Genomic DNA, 19,835 nt, shown 5'->3' with positions numbered 1-19,835 from the left:
TTTACTTTTCTCTAATATATTACATATCAGCCACAGTCTCTCCTCTATCCCCTTCTCTGAGCGCCCCCCCCCACATCTTTCCCTGATCCATTTCTCATCTGTTTCCCTGAAGAAAAGATCAGTTCTCCCTGGGTATATCAATTCAGCTATGCATAACAAGATACAATAAGGCTAGGTATATATCATCATATAAAGTCTGGACAAGGCAATCCAGTAAGAGAAAAAAGTTTTCATGAACAGACATAAGAATCATACGCACCCCCTCCCATTGTTAGGAATTCACAAAAGCTTCAAGCTAAAGAATCACAGAATGATAACAACATACACAGTCCCAGTTTGTTGCTTCACACTCTGTGAGCTTTTATAAGTCCTGCTTAGTTGATTCTGAATTTACTCATGTATTCTGGTGCCCTCAACCCTTCTTTTTCTTATACTCCTTCCTCATCCTCTTTTGCATAGCTCCTAAAGCTCCACCTAGTATTCTGCTGTGAGTCTTTGTAACTGCTCTCAACACATCTGCAAGAGGAAGCCTCATTGATGACCATTGAGTTAAGCCCCCATCCTAATAACACAGTAGAATATCATTAAGAATCATTTACACCCTTTTTTTGGTAGTCTTGTTTGGTCCTAGAACTCTGAGCCATCCAACTTCTGCATCCTGAACATCTAAGCAGGGTCAGATATGGGCTCCCTCTCATGGTGTGGGCCTCAGGTTAGACCAGTCATTGGTGGTCACCCCCAGAAACTCTAAGCTACAATTGACCCAGGGCATCTTTCAGGAATTACAGGTTGGTTATAGGTCCTAGATTTTGTGCCTGAGTTAATTTCCAGCTACCACCACTGAGAGTGTAGACAGATTAGGGAAAATGGATGGATCAGGCTCAAATCCTCCAGTACTAGCAGTCATAGATGTCTGGGAGAAAGGCCATGAAGGGGGTGATCAGTTTCCCTTCTTTTTCTGTCACTGCTTCCTGATCTGCCCAGATGAGAATAAGAGCACAAACAATTGTAAACCATCAGCTGTAAACTGCTTCCATGGCTTATGATAAACTATCCTCAATCCAGGATCTGGAATAATACCATTACTCCTTAGTTCCTGTATAATTATAGTCATAGAAAGGACAAAAATGCTAATAAAAATATATGTAGGTGAAACCATTTCCATGCTTTAAGTTTCTATTTTCTAAATAGCATAATTTAAACTAATAATAAGTTTCCTATTCATAGAAAATGGTTGTTTCTAACAATAGGAAGATAATATCAAAGTGGCATCTCAGGCAAACCTTAAGAAAAGGTATACACTTCTAAAAGACCCAATATTAAATAAACACAGGAGGTGATGAGTTTAAAGCTGTCCTAAACAAGACACACTCTTCGGAGAACTGGTTTTCTAAATTTTCATCTAAAATTCTGGAAACTTGAGCTCTGTGCTGTGATCTTTCTACAGTATGCACTCCTACTATAAGAATGCATTACCAGCTGGAGTTGTGACTTCCATTCCCATTACCTTCATGGAAAACTGGGGAAAAGGAGATATGGAAACTTGGTGCTGAATCACCTTTCATCCATTACAGAATAGAACTCTAAATTTGGTTTTGTGTGTGTTCAATGATATAACTATTTTTTTTTTTTTTGGCACTCTGGTCCTATCTGTTGAAACCAAAACTAGGGGTATACAATGGCTGTGAGTGAAAAGCCTTCATCCTGGTGTTGACTCCAGTCAAATGAAGAAGCCCTGACCTGAAGATAATCACTTTCCTTGCTTTTCTGGGAGCTGCTGGTGAATCTTTCAAAGAACATTTTATTAATTATCTATCATACATTCAAGTTTGGGCTTTGTGGGTGGAAAAACAGTAAAGGTGATTTTAAGTATCAACTCCAAGGGGAAATAGCTAAGAGTGATCAAGCAACATTATTTACTGCATTCATGTGTTCTATGGGTTAGTCAAGAAAAGAAAGGACAGGGCACATGGCACATATGTGTGTCGTTCCTTCTTTGTCAAGTAGTATTAAATAACTGAAGTCATCTGCTTCAAGAAGAAGGCCAGAACATTGTCCTGATTCCATGGAATATCAAAGTCTGCTGATTTAATGGAGTTATCATAATTGAAAGAGATATGCTATTATCTATGCATATAGTCTTAGGTGTTTCTCAAAAAATGTTTACTAATGAAATCAGTCTTGTATCAAACTGTCACTCAGTAGTGAACAACAGAAAACTTTAGTGTTCTTGGTTAATACAACTAAATTTAAAGCTCAATTCATACAATTTTAAATGGGTTTTGATTTAGTAAATTCTCTAATGTTTGGAAGATATTGGAGTGCATGACCCAGAGATGTTTTAAAGTCTTTCTAATTATAAGGAATTGGGGGCTTATATCAATAATAAAAATTATTTAAATGTATGATATTTAGTATGAATAATAAAAATATTATTTTCCAAAATTGCTAAATGCATTGATATATGCACAATAGATAGCTGGTATAAAAGAAAGCTTTGGGGAAGAAAAACATAGGATGGTGATTAAATGATGTATACAAACTATATCTAATAAATTAATTCAATGAATAATTTGTTTGTGTTAGGTATAAAAAAGACCAAAAATAAATTGAAGTACCTGAGCTATAAAATTGCTGTGGGAGAATAATCTTGTTCACTGTAAAGATTTGTCACTCATATTCACTTAATAAAACACTGATTAACCAGTAGCCAGGCAGGAAGTATAGGCAGGGAAAACAGACTAGGAGAATTCTGGGAAGAGGAAAGGAGATACAGTTACCAGCCGGATGCAGGGAAACAAGATGAGAATACCTTACTGAGAAAAGGTACCAAGCTACGTGGCTACACATAGACAAGAATTATGAGTTCGTTTAAATTGTAAGAGGTAGTTAATAATAAGCTTAAGCTTTAAGCTAATACGCCAAACTGTTTATAATTAATATAAGCCTCTATGTGTTTATTTATGACTGAATGACTGTGGGACTGGGTGGGACAGAAAATTCTGTCTACGGAAAATGGTTCTGTATGAAATGCGCTTGCCCCAAAGCCTTAGGTCTCAGGATAGATACTGGGACCCCATACAGTAAACAGATAAAGTGGTTTCTTAGAAGTTGTTTTTGTTCTCCACAGGAACATTACTACATACACAATACACGCACACACACACACATACACACACACACAGAGCAGGCAAGTGAGAGAAAGAGAGGCAAACAGACAGACAGACATATTATGAATGTATGAAAATAACTATTACAATTTAGATTCTATTAGCAGTGATATCAAAAGTGTATGCTGAATTTAAAAAAAAATTGTACATTTTAAAGCAATACACCCACATTTTACTCAACAGGAGGACACATGCCTTTTCTGATGGTTTGTACAAACTTCATGTAGAAGACTAATTTTGAGACAAGACTTCTTGTGCTAATTCTCCCCCAGTTGCTCTCCCTGCTTGTGATGATGATGGCAAGATCATTGGAGGCCACAACTGTCTGAAGAATTCCATTCCTTACCAGGTGTCATTGAATGATGGCCTTGGACATCAGTTTGAGCCTAGCTTTTTACGGCTGAGCCATCTTTCCAGCAGCTCCCTCATTAGTGAACAGTGGGTACTGTCTGCAGCTCACTGATAGAAGGGATGGTAAGAGAATAATACTCAAATTCCTCTATTCTAAGACCCAAGAATTTTCCCTTTCCATCTCTGAGGGAATGGTCCTTTGTGAATCTGTACTCACAGGACACACAAAGGAACCCTTTATCCTGCTCATTGGTGGTAGGACAGGATACTACCTTAACTGCATAGACTTTATAGGACTGCATGCTTTAAGAAGATGGTACTCTGAACTTTGAACTTGGAAGAGAAACAGATCAACAGGGATCCTTAGGAATTCCTTATTTTTTTTAATAGAGGAGACACCAAGTTTGCCTGAGAGAACACAATATTCAGGTCCTTGAGGGTGGGGAGCAATTTATTGATGCAGAAAAGGTAATTCGCCACCCCAAGTACGACAAAGACACCACAAACAATGATATCATGCTGATTAACCTGAAGTCACCTGCTATCCTTAACCCCCAAGTGTCCACAATCTCTCTGCCCAGACCCTGTCCATTTGCAGGTGTTCAATGCTTTGTGTCTGGTTGGGGAAATACTGTGAACCTTAGAGGTAAGTGTCAATGGAATATAAGTTCCATGTGTACAGATAAGAAATATGGGAGGTATATTGGTGCTGGCATGCCCAAATTCTCACTGTAAGTCATACTCCCAGAAGTTTCAAAATGGGCGATGCTGGAATACACTGTTTGAAGTTTGAGACAATGTGGAGAACACAATAAGAATGAGATATTGGAAAGATGCTGAGGTATTTAAACTGGTGTAATCAGGGATGTGGAAGTAATAAAATCTCAAGGGACAATTAGAAAAGTTACCCAAGTATTTGTTTTCCCTAAGGTATCTACCTCTTTTAGGAAACTTTGTCCCAGTATTTGAAATCTGAAGTCAATGATGATATTGTCATAAAAATAGCAGCAGGTTAGTTAAAACTAATAAAAGAAACTTCTGAAGCAAAAGTATTTTTTATTACAAATGTTTGGCAAATTGAAAAAAAAAATTAGACTTTTCATGGAAGATACTAAGTGTTCTCTCAGTTTTGCTCACAACAAGTAAATACCCAGCAAATGCCCAGATACTTCAGTGTCTGGAAGACCCTGTCCTTTCTTCCAGTTCATGCAAAAATTCCTACCTAGGCAAGATCACCAGTAACATACTCTACCTTGGCTTCCTGGAGGGTGGAAAGGACTCTTGCGATGTGAGTATTCTTTTACTCCTGCTCAAAAAAATTACTTTTTCTGTTTTCTCTTCTGTGTCTTTCTATTGGCTGAGAAGCCTGCACATTTGTCTGGAAGATTTCATGTGAGATGACAAAAGTCGATGATGAAAACACAAACAGCTTTTCTCACTGTGACAGTGATGGTTGCCTCAAGAGTCAAATATGCACATAAGATGCAGTATAAATATCACATAAAAGAAAAAAATGTCAGAGAAGCTACTTTACAAGATATTACCACTCTGCCAAGAAACCAAGGAAAATGGGAAGTAATAACCAAAATCCTCAGGCTTTCCTGACATTATGCGCCAATTAGAAAAGTCAAGGTTATAGAGAAAGGATGAGTTGGAATTGAAAAACTACAATTAGATATGCAGGGAGTCTGCATTGCTTTCCAGGGTGTCAGCACCAGCTGTGTTAGCCCCAGGATAAAGAAGAACCATCTTGGAGTCCATTCTCTCATATCCACATAAGTATATAGTAATTTTTTTCTGACCAGGGGGACTCTGTTGTCCCTGTCATCTGTGATGGAGAGATCCAGGGCATTGTCTCCTGGGGTACAGGCTGTACACTGAGAGGCAAGCTTGGTGTCTATACCAAGATCTACAACTGCCTGAGCTGGATTCGGGAGACCATGGCTGCCAACTTGAGTTCTCTTCCCTTTCATTATTCACGTGTTCCTTATCCTTTTCCTTTTCTTCCTCCTCCTGAAATGAAGTCAGAATAAATATATTTTCTCCTGCTCCATCTCTGTGAGCATTTCATTCCTGTATCCTATTATTTGGCACTTTCTGAAAACTCGTTGGTAAATGAGAACAAGGTCTGAGAGTTGAGAGAATTGTAAATAATGAAGCATTCATCTAACAATAAGGATTTTCTCATGTCCTTCTATGGTGTGTGAGGTATAGTAGCTACATTGGTTAATGTGCTTGCGATTATCAGTATATTTTTGCATCATAATTACTAATGATTTTTAACAGGTATGATACATTTTGTTTTAATATGTAGGTACCATACACACCTGTTCAGAATTGCTTCATGACAGATTATATATTTATAACTTAAGATGGATAGCATAATATACACTTATTACAAATTACCTAATTATTCTAGTATTTTCTTGACAAACTTAAATTCATCATGACCGTTCTTGATGCCTGGAGCCTTGCATACCCTAAGACACAGTGCAGTGTCTTCATTATTTTTTTTTCTTAATCTTTTAAAAGCTGAGAATCTCTATGGTGCTTAAGTACTGAAAACTGAAGAAAAGAAATTTAAAATTTTTTTCTAGTTACATATATATTTGAGTCTTCATAGAGGTCCATGCATGTAAGCAACATGTCTGTAGAGCAAAGAGGTGTTGGTTATCTTTGTACTACAGGAACACTATTTTAAGAGCTATTTGACATTGTTGCTCAAAACCAAACTCTGGGCTTATGCAAGAATGCCTCTGAGCCATTTCAAAAGCCCCTGAACAATATTTTTAAATATATGTTTCCTCTAAATTTTGGCTTCTCAGTCACTTCAACTCACCCAAGCAGTCACAAAACACAAACTGCATATGAATTAAATCCACGTACAAAAACATTTATAAAACATGGAGGTTTTAAGTGTGTGGGTTACTTCCCTGGTTACTAAGCTATCATCTGCATGTTCGTGTCAGCCTGGAGAGTGAGGCACAACCACATTTTCTCACCTGCTTTCCTCCAATCACCATTTGCTCATGGCTCACCAAACCAAATGATTTTTATAGCAGATCCAACAGATGCTTCCGGGGATTCTTTGGAGGGGTTAATGGCAATGATGACACAATGGGCTTGAGGAAAAAAACAAATAGTGTATGCTCAGAGCATCTTCACTTAGGTAGTTCAGGCTGCCACAACAACAACAAAGAATCACAGGACCCAGCTTCAAAACGGAAGTACATTTCTCATTATGCTTGACTCTCGTAATAGTTCCAAGTGATCAAAAGCCCAAGTCCCAAATGCCCTCTGAGCCACAAAGTAAGTCCAGCTGTCTATGAACTTCCCATAAATACACAAAGCTTCACATACTTCCAATATGCAATGGTTCAAGAAATACATTTCCATGTCAAATGGGAGGCGTGGAATAGAAAGGAAAGAATGAACCAATATAAAAACATGACTCTGAAAAATAAGCCTTAAGTCATGATGCTCTTTGTGAAGTGTCTGGGGTATGTACTGGCATCATCTGAGTTCCGAGAGACCTAGACAGTCTACCTCTGTGAGCACAGTCTCTCTTAAGCAGGCATAACTTCAAGCTACTAGTTTTTCTCAGCAGAGGACCCATATTTCTGGCAACTCTAAAACTCTTAGTAAGCATTGCAATTTTGACTTCTAGTACAGCTTCATGCAGAGACCTCTCACAAGTTACCTTAAGGAATCTGATCTTTCTACACAGTGGTTCAAAGGCCATCTAGATGTAAGCTTTCAGAACTCTGTAACACTTGGATCCTTCACAACTGCAATGCCGTTGCTTACACAAGAAGAACTTCTTTCACCTTGAGGAGGAAAATTATCCTTTGGTCTATGACTGCAATAGTTTCTGGACAATTGAAACCATAAACACATATGCTTTGCACAATTCTAGTCTCCCCTTTGCTCAGAATTCTCACTATAAACTTTGTGTAGACTTTTAATAATAACCAGGCTGCATAGCCTTTCCTACCTAAATTTCCTCTCAACCCTCTTCCCATAAACACTCCAATTATTGGAGAATTATTACTATTCTTTATTCTGTGAGACACTAGTGTAACTATTTGCCTGTTAGAAATTAATTAAGAAAGGAATTAAAAGCTTATATATGAGAATTATAGTCATAATTACCTAATCTTGGATTATAAACTCCTAATCCTAAATATCTGCCAAGTTGTCCTCTGTCATCATGTAGCCTCATTATTAGCCATGTGGTAGAGAGGAAGAATAACTACTTTGTGGGTCATTTCATGTTAGCTTAAAACACTGTTCCAAGAACTTGTGCATGCATCAGAGAAGCCATAAAACATGGGGTGATCAAAATTTGTAACTCTGTGGAGATTACTTGACATATCAACTTAAGGGAGGAATGAATGTCTTGGTCTGATGGTTTGAGAGGATGAGTCTAACTATACTTGGCTTCATATACTGGTGCAGTACATTATGGTGGCAGAAGCTGTTGGCAAAGAAGACTCGGCACTTCATAGTCAGAATGCAAAGAATCAGAATTTTCAGTACTCTATATAACATGCAAAGACATGGCCCTGTTAGCAGCTTTTCCCCACTCAACCCCTCCACACATAACTGGATCATAAACTGAAGATACAGTTCAACTCATGAAGCCATGGGCTATATTTCATAGTATAGCCCACATTAACAGGGGTTTCTCTTTATCTTTCTGGACTCAAGGCTTTAAAGTTGCTCGGTATTCATTATATGGTGTTGGTATTTCTACTTTTTATTTATTATCTGATATATTGCATTCATAATGCATTCTGTTTACCTTCCTCTCCTTCTAGTCCCTCCCACAGCTACGTACCCTTCCACTAGTTCCACTCCTCCTTTTTTGCCTTTAAAAATGGGCAGGCCTCCAAGGGATAGCAACCAAATGTGGTATCTCAAATTACTATAAATCTAGGCATATATTCTTAAGGTTGGTCAAAACAATCAAGTAGGAGGCAAAGTAGTCAGAGACAGCCCCTTCTTCCACTATTAGGAGTCCCACAGCAACATCTTGCTACACAACCATCACATTAAGCAGAGGATGTAGGTCACACCCATATAGATTTCTTGATTGTAGGTTAAGTCTCTGTGAGCTCTTATGAGCTCTGCAGTGTATTTTTGTAGCATCTTGACCCCTCTACCTCCTACAATCTTTCCTCATCGTTTTCTATGTTGTGGTATTCTCCTTTACACTGTGTAAGATGTGTCATTGTAATTGGTTTAATAAAGAGCTGGTTTTCTCAAAGACCCAACTCTTTGTTTCATTGATTCTTTATATTGTTCCCTTTGTTTCTATTTGATATCAAAAGAGTATTGCTAAAGTTAGAAAAAGATACCTTTTAAAATACTACAAGTATATTTTACTCAACAGAACCTGAAAACAATTTACTTGCTCCTCAACCAAATAATAGATTTTAAAAAGTGGTACACTTACACCATGGATTATTACTGAGTTGTGAAAATTAATAACATCATGAAATTTGCAGGCAAATGGATGGAACTAGAAAATAATTATTCTGAGTAAGGTAAGCCTGACCCAGAAAGACAAACACAGCATGTACTCACTCATAAGTGGATACTAGATTTAAAACTGAAGATAACTAGTCTATAATCCACAGCTCCAGAGAAACTAGGTAACAAGAAGGACCCTACAAGGTATGCATGGAACCTCCTGGGATGGGAAACAGATGAGATCTCCTGGGTATACTAGGGGCAGGTGGTAGTAGAGGGAAGGAGATAGGGATGAGAACGTGAGGGAACAGGATAGTTGAGATGGGGGAGACAGAATCATAGTATAATAAAAGAGATATCTTAATAGAGGGAGCCATTATAAGGTTAAGAAGAAATCTGGTGCTAGAAAAATTCCCAGGAATTTAAAAGGATAACCTCAGCTAAGACTCCTAGCAATAGTGGAGAGTGTGGCTGAACTAGTCTTCCCCTATAATCAGGTTGGTGACTACCCTAATTGTCATCATAGAACCTTCATCCAGTAACTGACGGAAGCAGATGCAGAGATCTACAGCCAAGTGCTAGACTAAATTCCCAGAGTCTGGTAGAGGAGCAGGAGAAGGGTTTATATGAGCAAGACGTTAAAGATCATAATGAGGAAACCCACAAAGACAGCTGCCCAGAGATCATGGGGTCTCACAGACTCTAGACTGATAGCTGGGAGCCTGTATGAGCCTGTACAAACCTGTGTGCTACTCTCTGCATGTGGGTGGCAGTTGTGTAGCTTGGTCTGTTTGAGGAGCCCTTGGCAGTGGGACTAGGATCTATTTCCTGGTAAATGACTGACTTTTGGAGTTCATTTTCTATGGTGGAATGCCTTGTTCATCCTTGATGCAGGGAGAGGGTGTTGGTACTGCTTCAAGTTAATATGTCAGACTTTGTTGACTCCCCATAGGAAGGCCTTACCTTTTCTGAGAGGTAGAAGGGGGTAGGAGGTGAGGGTATGAGAAGAGGGGAAGGAGGAAGATTTATGAATGAATAAAAAATAAATAATAAAAAGAGTTGAATGGCCATTAGCTAGGCAGCAAGTGGTTAGGCAGGACTTCTGAGGACAGAGACATCTGAGAAAAAAAGAGGGAGTTGCCAACAGGATACAGAGGGAAGCAAAATATAGAGGAGAAGATGTAAGCATGCAGATTAATAGAAATGTGTTAATTTAAGTTATAAGAGCTAGTTAGAAACAAGCCTAAGACAGATCTTTAATAATTAGTAAGCCTCCTTGTTGTTTTTTATAATCTCTCAGTCCAAAATCAAGTCTGCCTATATATGGTGCCCAACATGGGGCACAAACCCTTAATACTAGATTAAGAGTCTTATGCTCTACCAACTGAGCTATCCAGGGTACAAATAAACCTTGAGATTTCCCATTACACAGAGATTGAGCAACAAATATTATGGCTAGTTTTTCCAGAACTTGACCATTTATCAATTTCCCCAGGTTCCATAAAGATGTTGTCTGTCACCCACAAACAACATGAAACAGACTAGAGGACCCTATGTCCACATTCCAAAGAGGTTGGGTGGTTGATTTTTGGTCATTGGGTGGGATATGAATGTTTGTCATCATTTAGAGGGTTTTTATTACAATTTGTCACTGATCATGGTTGGGGAGATAGCCAAACAATAGAGATTAGATTCATGATCTCTTTCTGAAGGTAAAAAGAGGGGATATAGTATAGAAAAAATAGGCAACATTAGTTCTACCATTTTGGGTCATAAGAGTATATATTATAACCAAATATTCAAATAAACTTTATCAGATAGTTTAATAAATTACCAAATGGTATTTGAATGAAATACTAAATTACCTTCTCATTCATCTTTATAAAATAATCTAACTCTCTGTACTTTTTCTCATTTTGGAGTAAGTCTCAGGAGAAAGTTCATTACTATCAAGCAAGAACCATACATGGACAGATGTGGTAAGAAGGAAATGTTTTTATTGTGATGGGGGATAGAAGCAAGGTGAATCTTACTACAGAGAGATGGCTTGTGAAGAGATAAAGGTGTTTAGTTGGCAGCAATAGTCTGCTGAATCCAGCTCACATACTTGCAGACCTTCGTGTAGACACCAGGTTTCCCTTTCAATGCACAGCCATCGCCCCAGGAAACAACACCGTGGAGCTTTCCATTGCAGACCACAGGGCCACCAGAGTCACCCTAAATAACAAGGAAAATAGAAGAAAATTTCTCACATGTATCTAAATGAGAGGATGGACTAAGTTTTTACTCCATGATCTTGGGCCATTTTCACTGTTTCTCCATGAAATAACTTTTCTACACCCAGAAACTCAAGCCGTAGTCCTTGTAGTATGCCAATATTCTATAACTTCCTTTCTTATAGACCCACCTCTTTCCTTGTCAGTCTATGAATTCAGGACAATGTGAGAACTGGGGAGACTGAATCCTTTCTCAACTTCTCTAAAGATCTTCTCTTTTTCAAAGGTAAAATTTACTATAAAGCTTTTGAGGTAGTTGGTCAGGTGAAATGTTTGTAGTAATTTCTGTACATCATTTTTATATTTAGTCCTAATCATCAATATTATTGAGACATTTTATAGTTTATTACAAATCTATTCTTTATCCCTCATCAACAGTCTCTGAGATGTTAATGTTCTTTTTTTTTTTTTTTCAGAAAAGCAGGAGTAACGAAGAGAGAGAATGAGTAAGAAGAAGAACCACAAATAAACTCACCTGGCAGGAGTCCTTTCCACCCTCCAGGAAGCCCAGGCAGAACATATTGCTGGTGATCTTGCCTGGGTAGGAACTTTTGCAAGAATTGTTAGAGAGGACAGGGACATCAAGACACTGAAGGAGTGAAGGCATTTTGGCTGTCAAACACAAGAATGGAAATGGAAGATTACCCATTGCTCTTGGAAACATCATCGTCACCTTCTTCCTCTCTCTTAACATTTCCTTGGTCTTTTAGTTCCCCATGACTTTTAATTTTGCAGAACATTTTCTGAGAAAGTTTGCTACGTAATTTTATTCAATTCACAACAGCAATTAAAAGAAATCTGGTTCAAGCCTTGTTGTCCACAGCTCTCAACAGGCATAAACTTAAAGGAAGACCAAAATCTTCAGCATCTGTCTACTTACATCCCCCATTTCAGCAGAACACCTGGAGTTTTTCTAATAGTTCATTTTTTGTTGTGTCTACTATATGGTCTCAGCACAAGTATTTTCTTCACACTAATTTGTGCATTTTAAGACTCCCTGTACCTAAATCTTCCTTCGGAGAACATTCTCTTGAGTAATAATTTGGACCTTCTTGCTCCCAACATGCCTTTCATCTTTATTCTTCTCACACATGGCAATCAAGTCCCAGTGATACTTACTGCCACTGCTCCGGATGTTGCCCCAGCCAGATACAAGACACTTAGTACCAGCTGATGGACAGGAACTTGGAAGAGAGACAATGGACACTCGAGAGTTGAGAGCAACAGATGATTTCAGCTTAATCAACATGATGTCATTATCATAGGTCTTTTTGTTGTACTTAGGGTGGCGGATGATTGTAGCTGCATCAATGAATTGCTCACTACCCTCAAGGACATCAATGTTGTATTCTCCCAGGCGCACCTGGATTTGACTGGATGTAAAGATTAGTATTTTTAAAATATCCTTCTTCAATTTTTCCCCTTCCTCCCAATTTCTCAATCATGAGAATAAATACAAATTACAGCCTGTTTGAGCATTTATTCATACAGGTGACTTTATACCCTTGTGCACTGTGCACTCCCTTGCTACTTAAAATTTAGAGAATTTCTTGCAAAAGCATCCCTGCTAGTACAGGCTCACAGTCCAGTATACATTAAAATACAAGATATAAGATAGGAAGAAGCACCCCTACTAAATTGTTGGAGATGGACAGTTAGTTGATAGAAATTGGTTGCCATTTGCCGTGTTTCCTCTGGTTATAATTTCCAAGAATTTCAGATATACAACATACACAAGGATTTGAGATACTGAGACAAATAGGAATACATAGCATGACGAAGCAGGAATTGGAAAAGGAGTGCTGGGATTAAAGGTGTGCGCCACTGTGCTTGACTGAAAAGGAGTGTAATGTTATGGGAACAGAATCATGGATGCTTGCTTTTAATAGTGTACTTAAGATTCAATGGTTTTATTTCCACATGCCCCTTTCCCCTTGTTAGAGCTATGTAATGATTCACAATCTGAACACATATTTTATTAACTACTGTTCCATTTCTGGTCTTGAGTATCATCACATAGGAAGAAGAAGATAGTAGTGAGTTCTGAAGCAAAACTCCACATAAATGTTTCTCAACAGATCATAAAATTGTTGCGATAGAATCAAGCTCTTAGTATCTGTGTTTTTTTAAAAAAATATTTTTATTTTTAATTATATGTGTATGTCTATGTGTGGATATGTGTATGTGTGAATGCAGGTGCCCATGGAGTCAGGAAGAAGGCACAAGATCACCTGGCACTGGAGTTACATGTGGTTGTTAACCATCAGATGTGGGTGCTAGGAATCGAGCTCTGGCCCTCTGGAAGAGCAACACATGCTCCTAGCCATTGAGCCATCTCTAGAGCCCAGTATCTGAATGCTTTCATCATCCTGTACAACTTTGCATGATGCCTAATTATACTCCAACAAAGCTAAAGAAAAACATGACTTTAGAGCAAAGAAATGTGAATATTGGCCACTTACGAGTTGTAGCAGTGAGCTGCTGAAACAACCCACTGGGAATTGATGAGGGAACCACCACATGAGTGGTAGCCAACATTCAGGGACACCTGGTAGGGGAGAGAATTCTTCTGACAGGTGTAACCTCCAACAATCTTGTCACCGTCATGTATGGGGAGAGCAACTAAGAAGTAAGTTGGATATTCTTGTAAATGAAACCACCATAGGATGTCTGCTTTACACTTGCTTCATTTTTCTATCTCATATAATCAGGAAATGATGGTTCTATTGGAGGAATACTTTAATGCAGAACCCTGCTGGAAAGTCATACAAATGGATAGCTTTGTGTTAATCTTGACCGATGGCGAGTTGTTGGCATGGCATGCCTGTCTCTATAAGGGAACAAGGAAAACGTACGGAGCAACCCTAGAACATTCTAGTTTAGAAAAAAACACTCATTTAATTTTTCTGTTCTCCTTATCTCTTGTGTTGCTTGTCACCTAAATTTTTAAGAAACATTACAGGATTGTCTTCCCTAATCTTTCCATTTATGCCAACAACCTTTGCAATATGTGCTCCTGTATTGTGTAGCAGGATTCTCTACCATCAAGATTTGTTACAGTTCCAGAATCTTCCTTTATTTTTATGAATTGAGTAATTTTATTACCTAAAATATTTCCAGGAGTGTTGAAATGTACATCTAATTTATACCGCTGAGTGTTGGAGACTCTAGTATAATATTCAGTACTAAAACTTTAGTGACATTAGTGCATTTGGCCCAGGCATATATTGGAGGCTGAGAAAGAACAATGGCAAGCTTAAGGGCTGTCTAGGGTACAGAATATACTCTAAGGCAGCCTCAATAATTTAGCAAGACTCTGTATGAAAGTTAAAAATAAAATAGAAGGTCATATATATGTTGTAGCTGGTGAATATGTATTAAGTCTTGGGTTAAGTCCAAAATACCACCCTTACCCTGTGGAAAATTAATAAATTGCTAAGACTAACCTAGAAGTGGTCATGTCCCAGTGTTTAATTATTTGAATGGTATATGGATTCACATAAGGGAGAATTTATTAGTAAATATGAGTGTATTGTAGCCCACAAGTTTCTTTCCATGAGAAATAAAATTTGAACCCTGGATCAAATAATCAGCCTTTCAGTATTTAGGAAGCCCAGATTTGATATTTATACTGTCTTCAAGAAGCACAGATTACTCTTCTTTAAAAAAAATACTCTATTTTGAACCATATAGGTGGGAATTGTGCATGTGAGTGCAACTGCCTGAGGTAGCCAGAAGATTCCCCTCCCCTTTCCGGAGATGGCATCATGGATGGCTGTGAGCTTGCTGATATCAAAAATGGGAACTGAACTCACGTTCTCTGGAAGAGCAGTACATGTTCCAAAACAGAGAGCCATCCCTCCAGCCCCAATTACTGTTATTAATATCAGTATTCCAGAGAGGTCAATACCAATACTCCCTTTGTTATGTTCTTATTCTTTACCCCCTAACTCATGGACTCTACCTGGAAGTTAAAGACAGTCTGCCAACCTATGCAAGCAACCTTTAATTATCCATAAATACATCCACTGCACAATGTTGTGCCAACATTTTAAGCCTTCTATATACAAACCCAGGGCACAAAGTACTAATTTAGGTGCATTAATAATTCTTACTGATTTGTTCATTAAAGAGACTCACCAGCAGCTCCAAGGAAGGCAAAGAAGACAAAGATCTTCATGGTAGCTCACTGTGTCTGTAGATAGGATGAAGGCTTTGCTCCATGGCTATTTATAACCCCAGGACTTTTGTTAATGCCCATGACCATAGGTTCCAGGAAAGCTTTTTCATTGGAAACTCAGAGATCTAAATTTAGAATTCAATTATCCAAACAGCAACCCCTTTCTTCCAAAGGTTGTGGGAATATAAGAAACCAACTCACCTGGTGGGAGCAGTTCACCATAGTAGGAAAGTGAGTAAGAGTAAGGTCACAAGACAGACTTCAGGTTTTCAGATTCTCAGATATAAACTTAGGTACTCTGACATTTCAAATGTGAAGGTTTTTCTTAAAGACTCTCTGGAACTGTGATCCTTCACATGCCATTGTTTCTTTGGTAATCAGTCATAGTGTATATATACCTTGTCCTAGGGTCATTCTAATCTTCTACATTCACACCAAGTTTCCATTGCTAGCAATCTGATCTATAAATTGCAAGGCAGGCTCCTGGCAGAATTAGGCAACATTATATTTCAAACATGAAGAAAACAGGATGAACTATCAAGTGATTTTTTTAAGGAAGTCATAATTTTTTTCTCAATAATTTGCATTTTTAAAACAGGAATTATCAGAATTAATGGAGGAATCCATCCTCAAGAGCCAGGGCCTCACTCATGCTAAACCAGAAAACACATATTCTACCACTAAGCTAACCTACCGACCCCTACCCACATTTGTTTAGAGAAAGGACTCACTATGTAAATTATTATTCTTGAGTGAGTTTTAAAATTTTGCTGTTAGTTAAACAACTTAGCTGGGATGTCTAATCTTCATTATCAATACAATAGAATTTTGAATTGTTTAGGAATTTGAAGGGGCACACCCCTTGCTCTGTGAATGGGGGCATTTCTAGAGATGGTTAACTGAGGGCTAATTCCTCCCTGGAATGTAGGTGGCTCCATTGCTGGGTTGGAGGCCCAAGCTGAATAAAAAGGAGGTTAGGAAAGGAGAAAATCAGGAGAGTGTCTGAATTCTCCTCTCTGCTGCCTGGCTTGCAATGACATAAATGGCTCTGCTCTGTCACGTCTTTCCTCGCATTTTAAACCACAAGCCATTAATCTTTCCTCTCTTAATTTATCTGTCTGATACTTTGGTCACTGTGACAAAGTACTGTATTAGGGGAAGACAGATTCTCAACGTTGACACTTTTGACACTGGGGGGCCTCTGAAGTCTTTGTTATGGGAATTTATTCTGTGCACCCAGTAAGGTGTTTAGCAGAATCTTAAGTTTCAAAGAGCACTCACTTCCTCTTTCTTGCAGTTGTGATAACATTTGACAAATTCCCATGTCTTCTCCAAGCAAAACTGTCCCCACCTGAGAATTTCAGATGAGGGAGAAGAAAGAAAAAGACAAAAAGATTTTGTATCCACTGCTATTGTCAAAGAAAAGGCCTTAAGTGTTGGGTCAATATAGATATTCAAAAGGAATGGTTTAAATGGAGTCCAAGGTAGGAAGTTGCCATTAACAGATTCCCAAGAATCAGAAAAAATTACAAAAGTAGAAGGAACAGTGGTCAGAATGAGGGGCATCTTCTTATTCTTCAGTGATCTGGGGCTGATTCCTGTGACAATGCTGGAAGCTGTACCATCCCATATCACTCTCAGAACTTCCCCAGACTCTCATCTGAGACCTAGGTCTTTAGGAAAGAAGATTAGGAAAGACTTCTTTCAATAACTGGCTCATGTACCACTGTGTTCCTCAGTGTTTCAGCTGGTGAGCGTACATGTTCTTTATCCTGTCAGTCCTTCTGAGAAGGAAAGAATGGAGGCTTCCAGGCAGGAGTGTAAGAGCATGGGTAGATATATAATTTTCAGAGTTCCTTCCTGCAAAAACAAGACAACAGAACATAGGTCTATTAAATGATATGAGAATGATTTAGTCATCAAAAAGAGGTAGTGGGCATATAGGAAAACATCAAGTACTGATCTCAGGCCTTTGGTCATTCTAGTAACATTTCTACACCTATGTGCATGCAGACCACTAAGTATGGTGTGTAAACTCTGTTACATTTTGAGAATTGAATGGACTCTTTTTCTTTTAGAAAAAAAATATTTTATTTTTAATTATTTGTATATGTGTCTATCAGAATATGTGTGAATTTGAGTGTGGTGTCCATAGAGGGTAGAAGGGGATGCTGGACCTTCTTGAGCTGAAGTTAAAAGCATTTGTGAACCACAGGATGTGGGTTCTGGGAACCTCGCTTGGGTTCTCCACAAGAACAGTATGTACTTTAATATCTTAACCATCTTTCCAGCGCCCAAACCTCTTTTTTTTTCTTAATTTCTTCTTACAAAAGTGTTTTATATGATGGACATTAAGATAAATGGTCACTTTTAAAGGAATTGATCCTGTTCATACTATCTAAGTTTAAGTTGAAGGCTAATAATGATGAGTATACCATATTTGAAATATCATACTTAGCATAGAATGTTAGGTCCAGAAATGGCAAGCTGAGAAACAATGATGGTGGCTCTTCCATGATAGTTGTCTGTGAGTGGAAATGGTATAGATGACCCAAGATAGTCAAGATAATAAGATAACTGGATTACAATATGGTTTTATATATACATATGTGTATATATGTCTGTATATAAAAATGCATAATTTAGCCGGGCAGGTGGTGGCACACGCCTTTAATCCCAGCACTCGCGAGGCAGAGGCAGGCGGATCTCTGTGAGTTCGAGGCCAGCCTGGTCTACAAGAGGTAGTTCCAGGATAGGAACCAAAAAGTTATGAAGAAACCTGTCTCGAAAATCAAAAAAAAAAAAAAAAAGAAAAGAAAAAGAAATGCATAATTTATGTAATCAGTTATGTACAGCTGTTGAACAAATATGGAAAAAAAAACATATCCTGATATAGTCTTTAGATTCTTAGGCTTATAAGAACGTCACAAGATTTTAATGAACTTCTCAATTCCTTTGAAGTATTCTTTGATATTTTATAGCTAATGACGTTGAAAGTTTCTTGACCCCATAATAATATATTCTTTTGTACTCTTTGTGCAAAATATCTGTGCTCAATGATATCAGTGAATTCTCATTTATAACCATCACTGATTTTACAACATGGTCTGAGGGCATTCTTCCTCATCCTGCTCAAAGCACCAGGGATGAGTTATGGGGAATTCAAGCACATGACCAGCCCAGACTTCTCTATTTGTATTTAATTAGTCTGTGTTTGTTATCTGTCTTTCTCATGCATGTGACATTGTGACCTTGAAAGTCTCAGCTTGTTGAGTCTGAACTGGGGGCTGACTGAGCTCAGATAAATGTATTGACTTTCTCACTGGCAGGAACAAGAGGAATCAGCCATTGAAAGCATTGCATGTTCCTTCCCTCCACTGACTCTCATTGGATATTTCTTTAGCTTCTCTAGCTACTTTCCTGGCTAATATGTCATTCATTACTGGGAAGGAATGTTTCCTCTTAACTCTAATGTATATGGAAAATTCCAGATTAAATTAATCTTCAAAAATTTTTAATAAAACATCTAATATGTGATATAAGAAAACAGAACAGTAAAAATACAGGAAATAGGTCACAGAGCAAGTGCTTCTAAAAATTAACCTAGGTGCCCAGCTGTGGACACACCCTTAGCAACATTTCTATTCTTTGCCACATACAGGCCATCACTGGTAGAGTACAGAAAGTTCATATTTTATGTGACTGCATTTGTGCATTAGTACAGTAGCCTTGACAGAGACATCCCCTACAATAACTAAATAATTTTCAATTGAATCTTGTACAAAAAAAAAAGTCCTTGCAAATAGTTTTGTGGGTGAGAATTCCAAGTAGCAAGAGTAGAAATTCCCTAAACAAGTATTCTATTCTTGAATAGAGTCTCATGGAAACTTGAACTAGGAGTTTCTGTACTCAATATGAAAATGATTGATTATATCTATGTTTTAATAAAGCTTCATTTTTAAACATTTAGATTTCAAACCATACACTTTGCACAGGCAGGAACTTGCTTAGTCTGCCGTAAAGGTAAGAGAGAAACCATTTAGATAACTTTATCTGGATTTAAAATGGAATGGATGTTAGTTTAGTTTCAGAGGTGGCAATGATCTGAAATAAAGGTAGTAGCATTAGGGGAAACATCTTGGTTTTCTCTTTAGATCATGTTTATGGAGAGAGGAGGAAGAGGATGGCTGAGCAGGTGTTACATCTGGGAGGTTAGCAAAAGAGACTAGTGTAGGGAAGAGTGACAGAAATAGAATACAAATAAAAATACGAGGAAGAAAATCTTGTGAAAGAACATTTCAGCCGGGTGGTGGTGGTGCACGCCTTTAATCCCAGCACTCGGGAGGCAGAGACAGGTGGATCTCTGTGAGTTCGAGGCCAGCC

General features: G+C 38.1%; 2 protein-coding genes across 2 annotated transcripts; one reads left to right on the top strand and one right to left on the bottom strand.

The window, feature by feature from the left end:
- Positions 1-866: 866 nt before the first annotated feature.
- LOC130889108 (trypsin-4-like) lies at positions 867-5,554 on the top strand. Its single transcript, XM_057792690.1, is given in 6 exon segments — positions 867-1,022; positions 1,747-1,780; positions 3,443-3,632; positions 3,905-4,171; positions 4,665-4,809; positions 5,327-5,554. Coding segments are annotated over 6 exon segments (1,020 nt in total).
- Positions 5,555-11,063: 5,509 nt separating this feature from the next.
- Positions 11,064-15,452, bottom strand: LOC130872091 (cationic trypsin-3-like). Its single transcript, XM_057765900.1, has 5 exons — positions 15,413-15,452; positions 13,735-13,894; positions 12,392-12,645; positions 11,748-11,884; positions 11,064-11,213 (listed from the first exon to the last, which is right to left on the bottom strand). The coding sequence occupies exons 1-5, from the start codon at positions 15,450-15,452 to the stop codon at positions 11,064-11,066; spliced, it is 741 nt and encodes a 246-aa protein (XP_057621883.1).
- Positions 15,453-19,835: the final 4,383 nt, after the last annotated feature.

The sequence above is a fragment of the Chionomys nivalis genome, chromosome 1 (assembly GCF_950005125.1).
Source record: "Chionomys nivalis chromosome 1, mChiNiv1.1, whole genome shotgun sequence".
Classification (NCBI taxonomy): Eukaryota; Metazoa; Chordata; class Mammalia; order Rodentia; family Cricetidae; genus Chionomys; species Chionomys nivalis.
This window is presented reverse-complemented; position numbering and strand designations above follow the sequence as displayed.

Coding starts and splice junctions, on each gene's coding strand:
- LOC130872091 (XM_057765900.1), bottom strand. CDS start 15,452: ATGAAGATCTTTGTCTTCTTTGCCTTCCTTGGAGCTGCTG. Junction 13,895..15,412: donor TGCCTTCCTTGGAGCTGCTG/GTGAGTCTCTTT, acceptor CTTACTTCTTAG/TTGCTCTCCCCATACATGAC. Junction 11,214..11,747: donor GTGGAAAGGACTCCTGCCAG/GTGAGTTTATTT, acceptor CTTGTTATTTAG/GGTGACTCTGGTGGCCCTGT.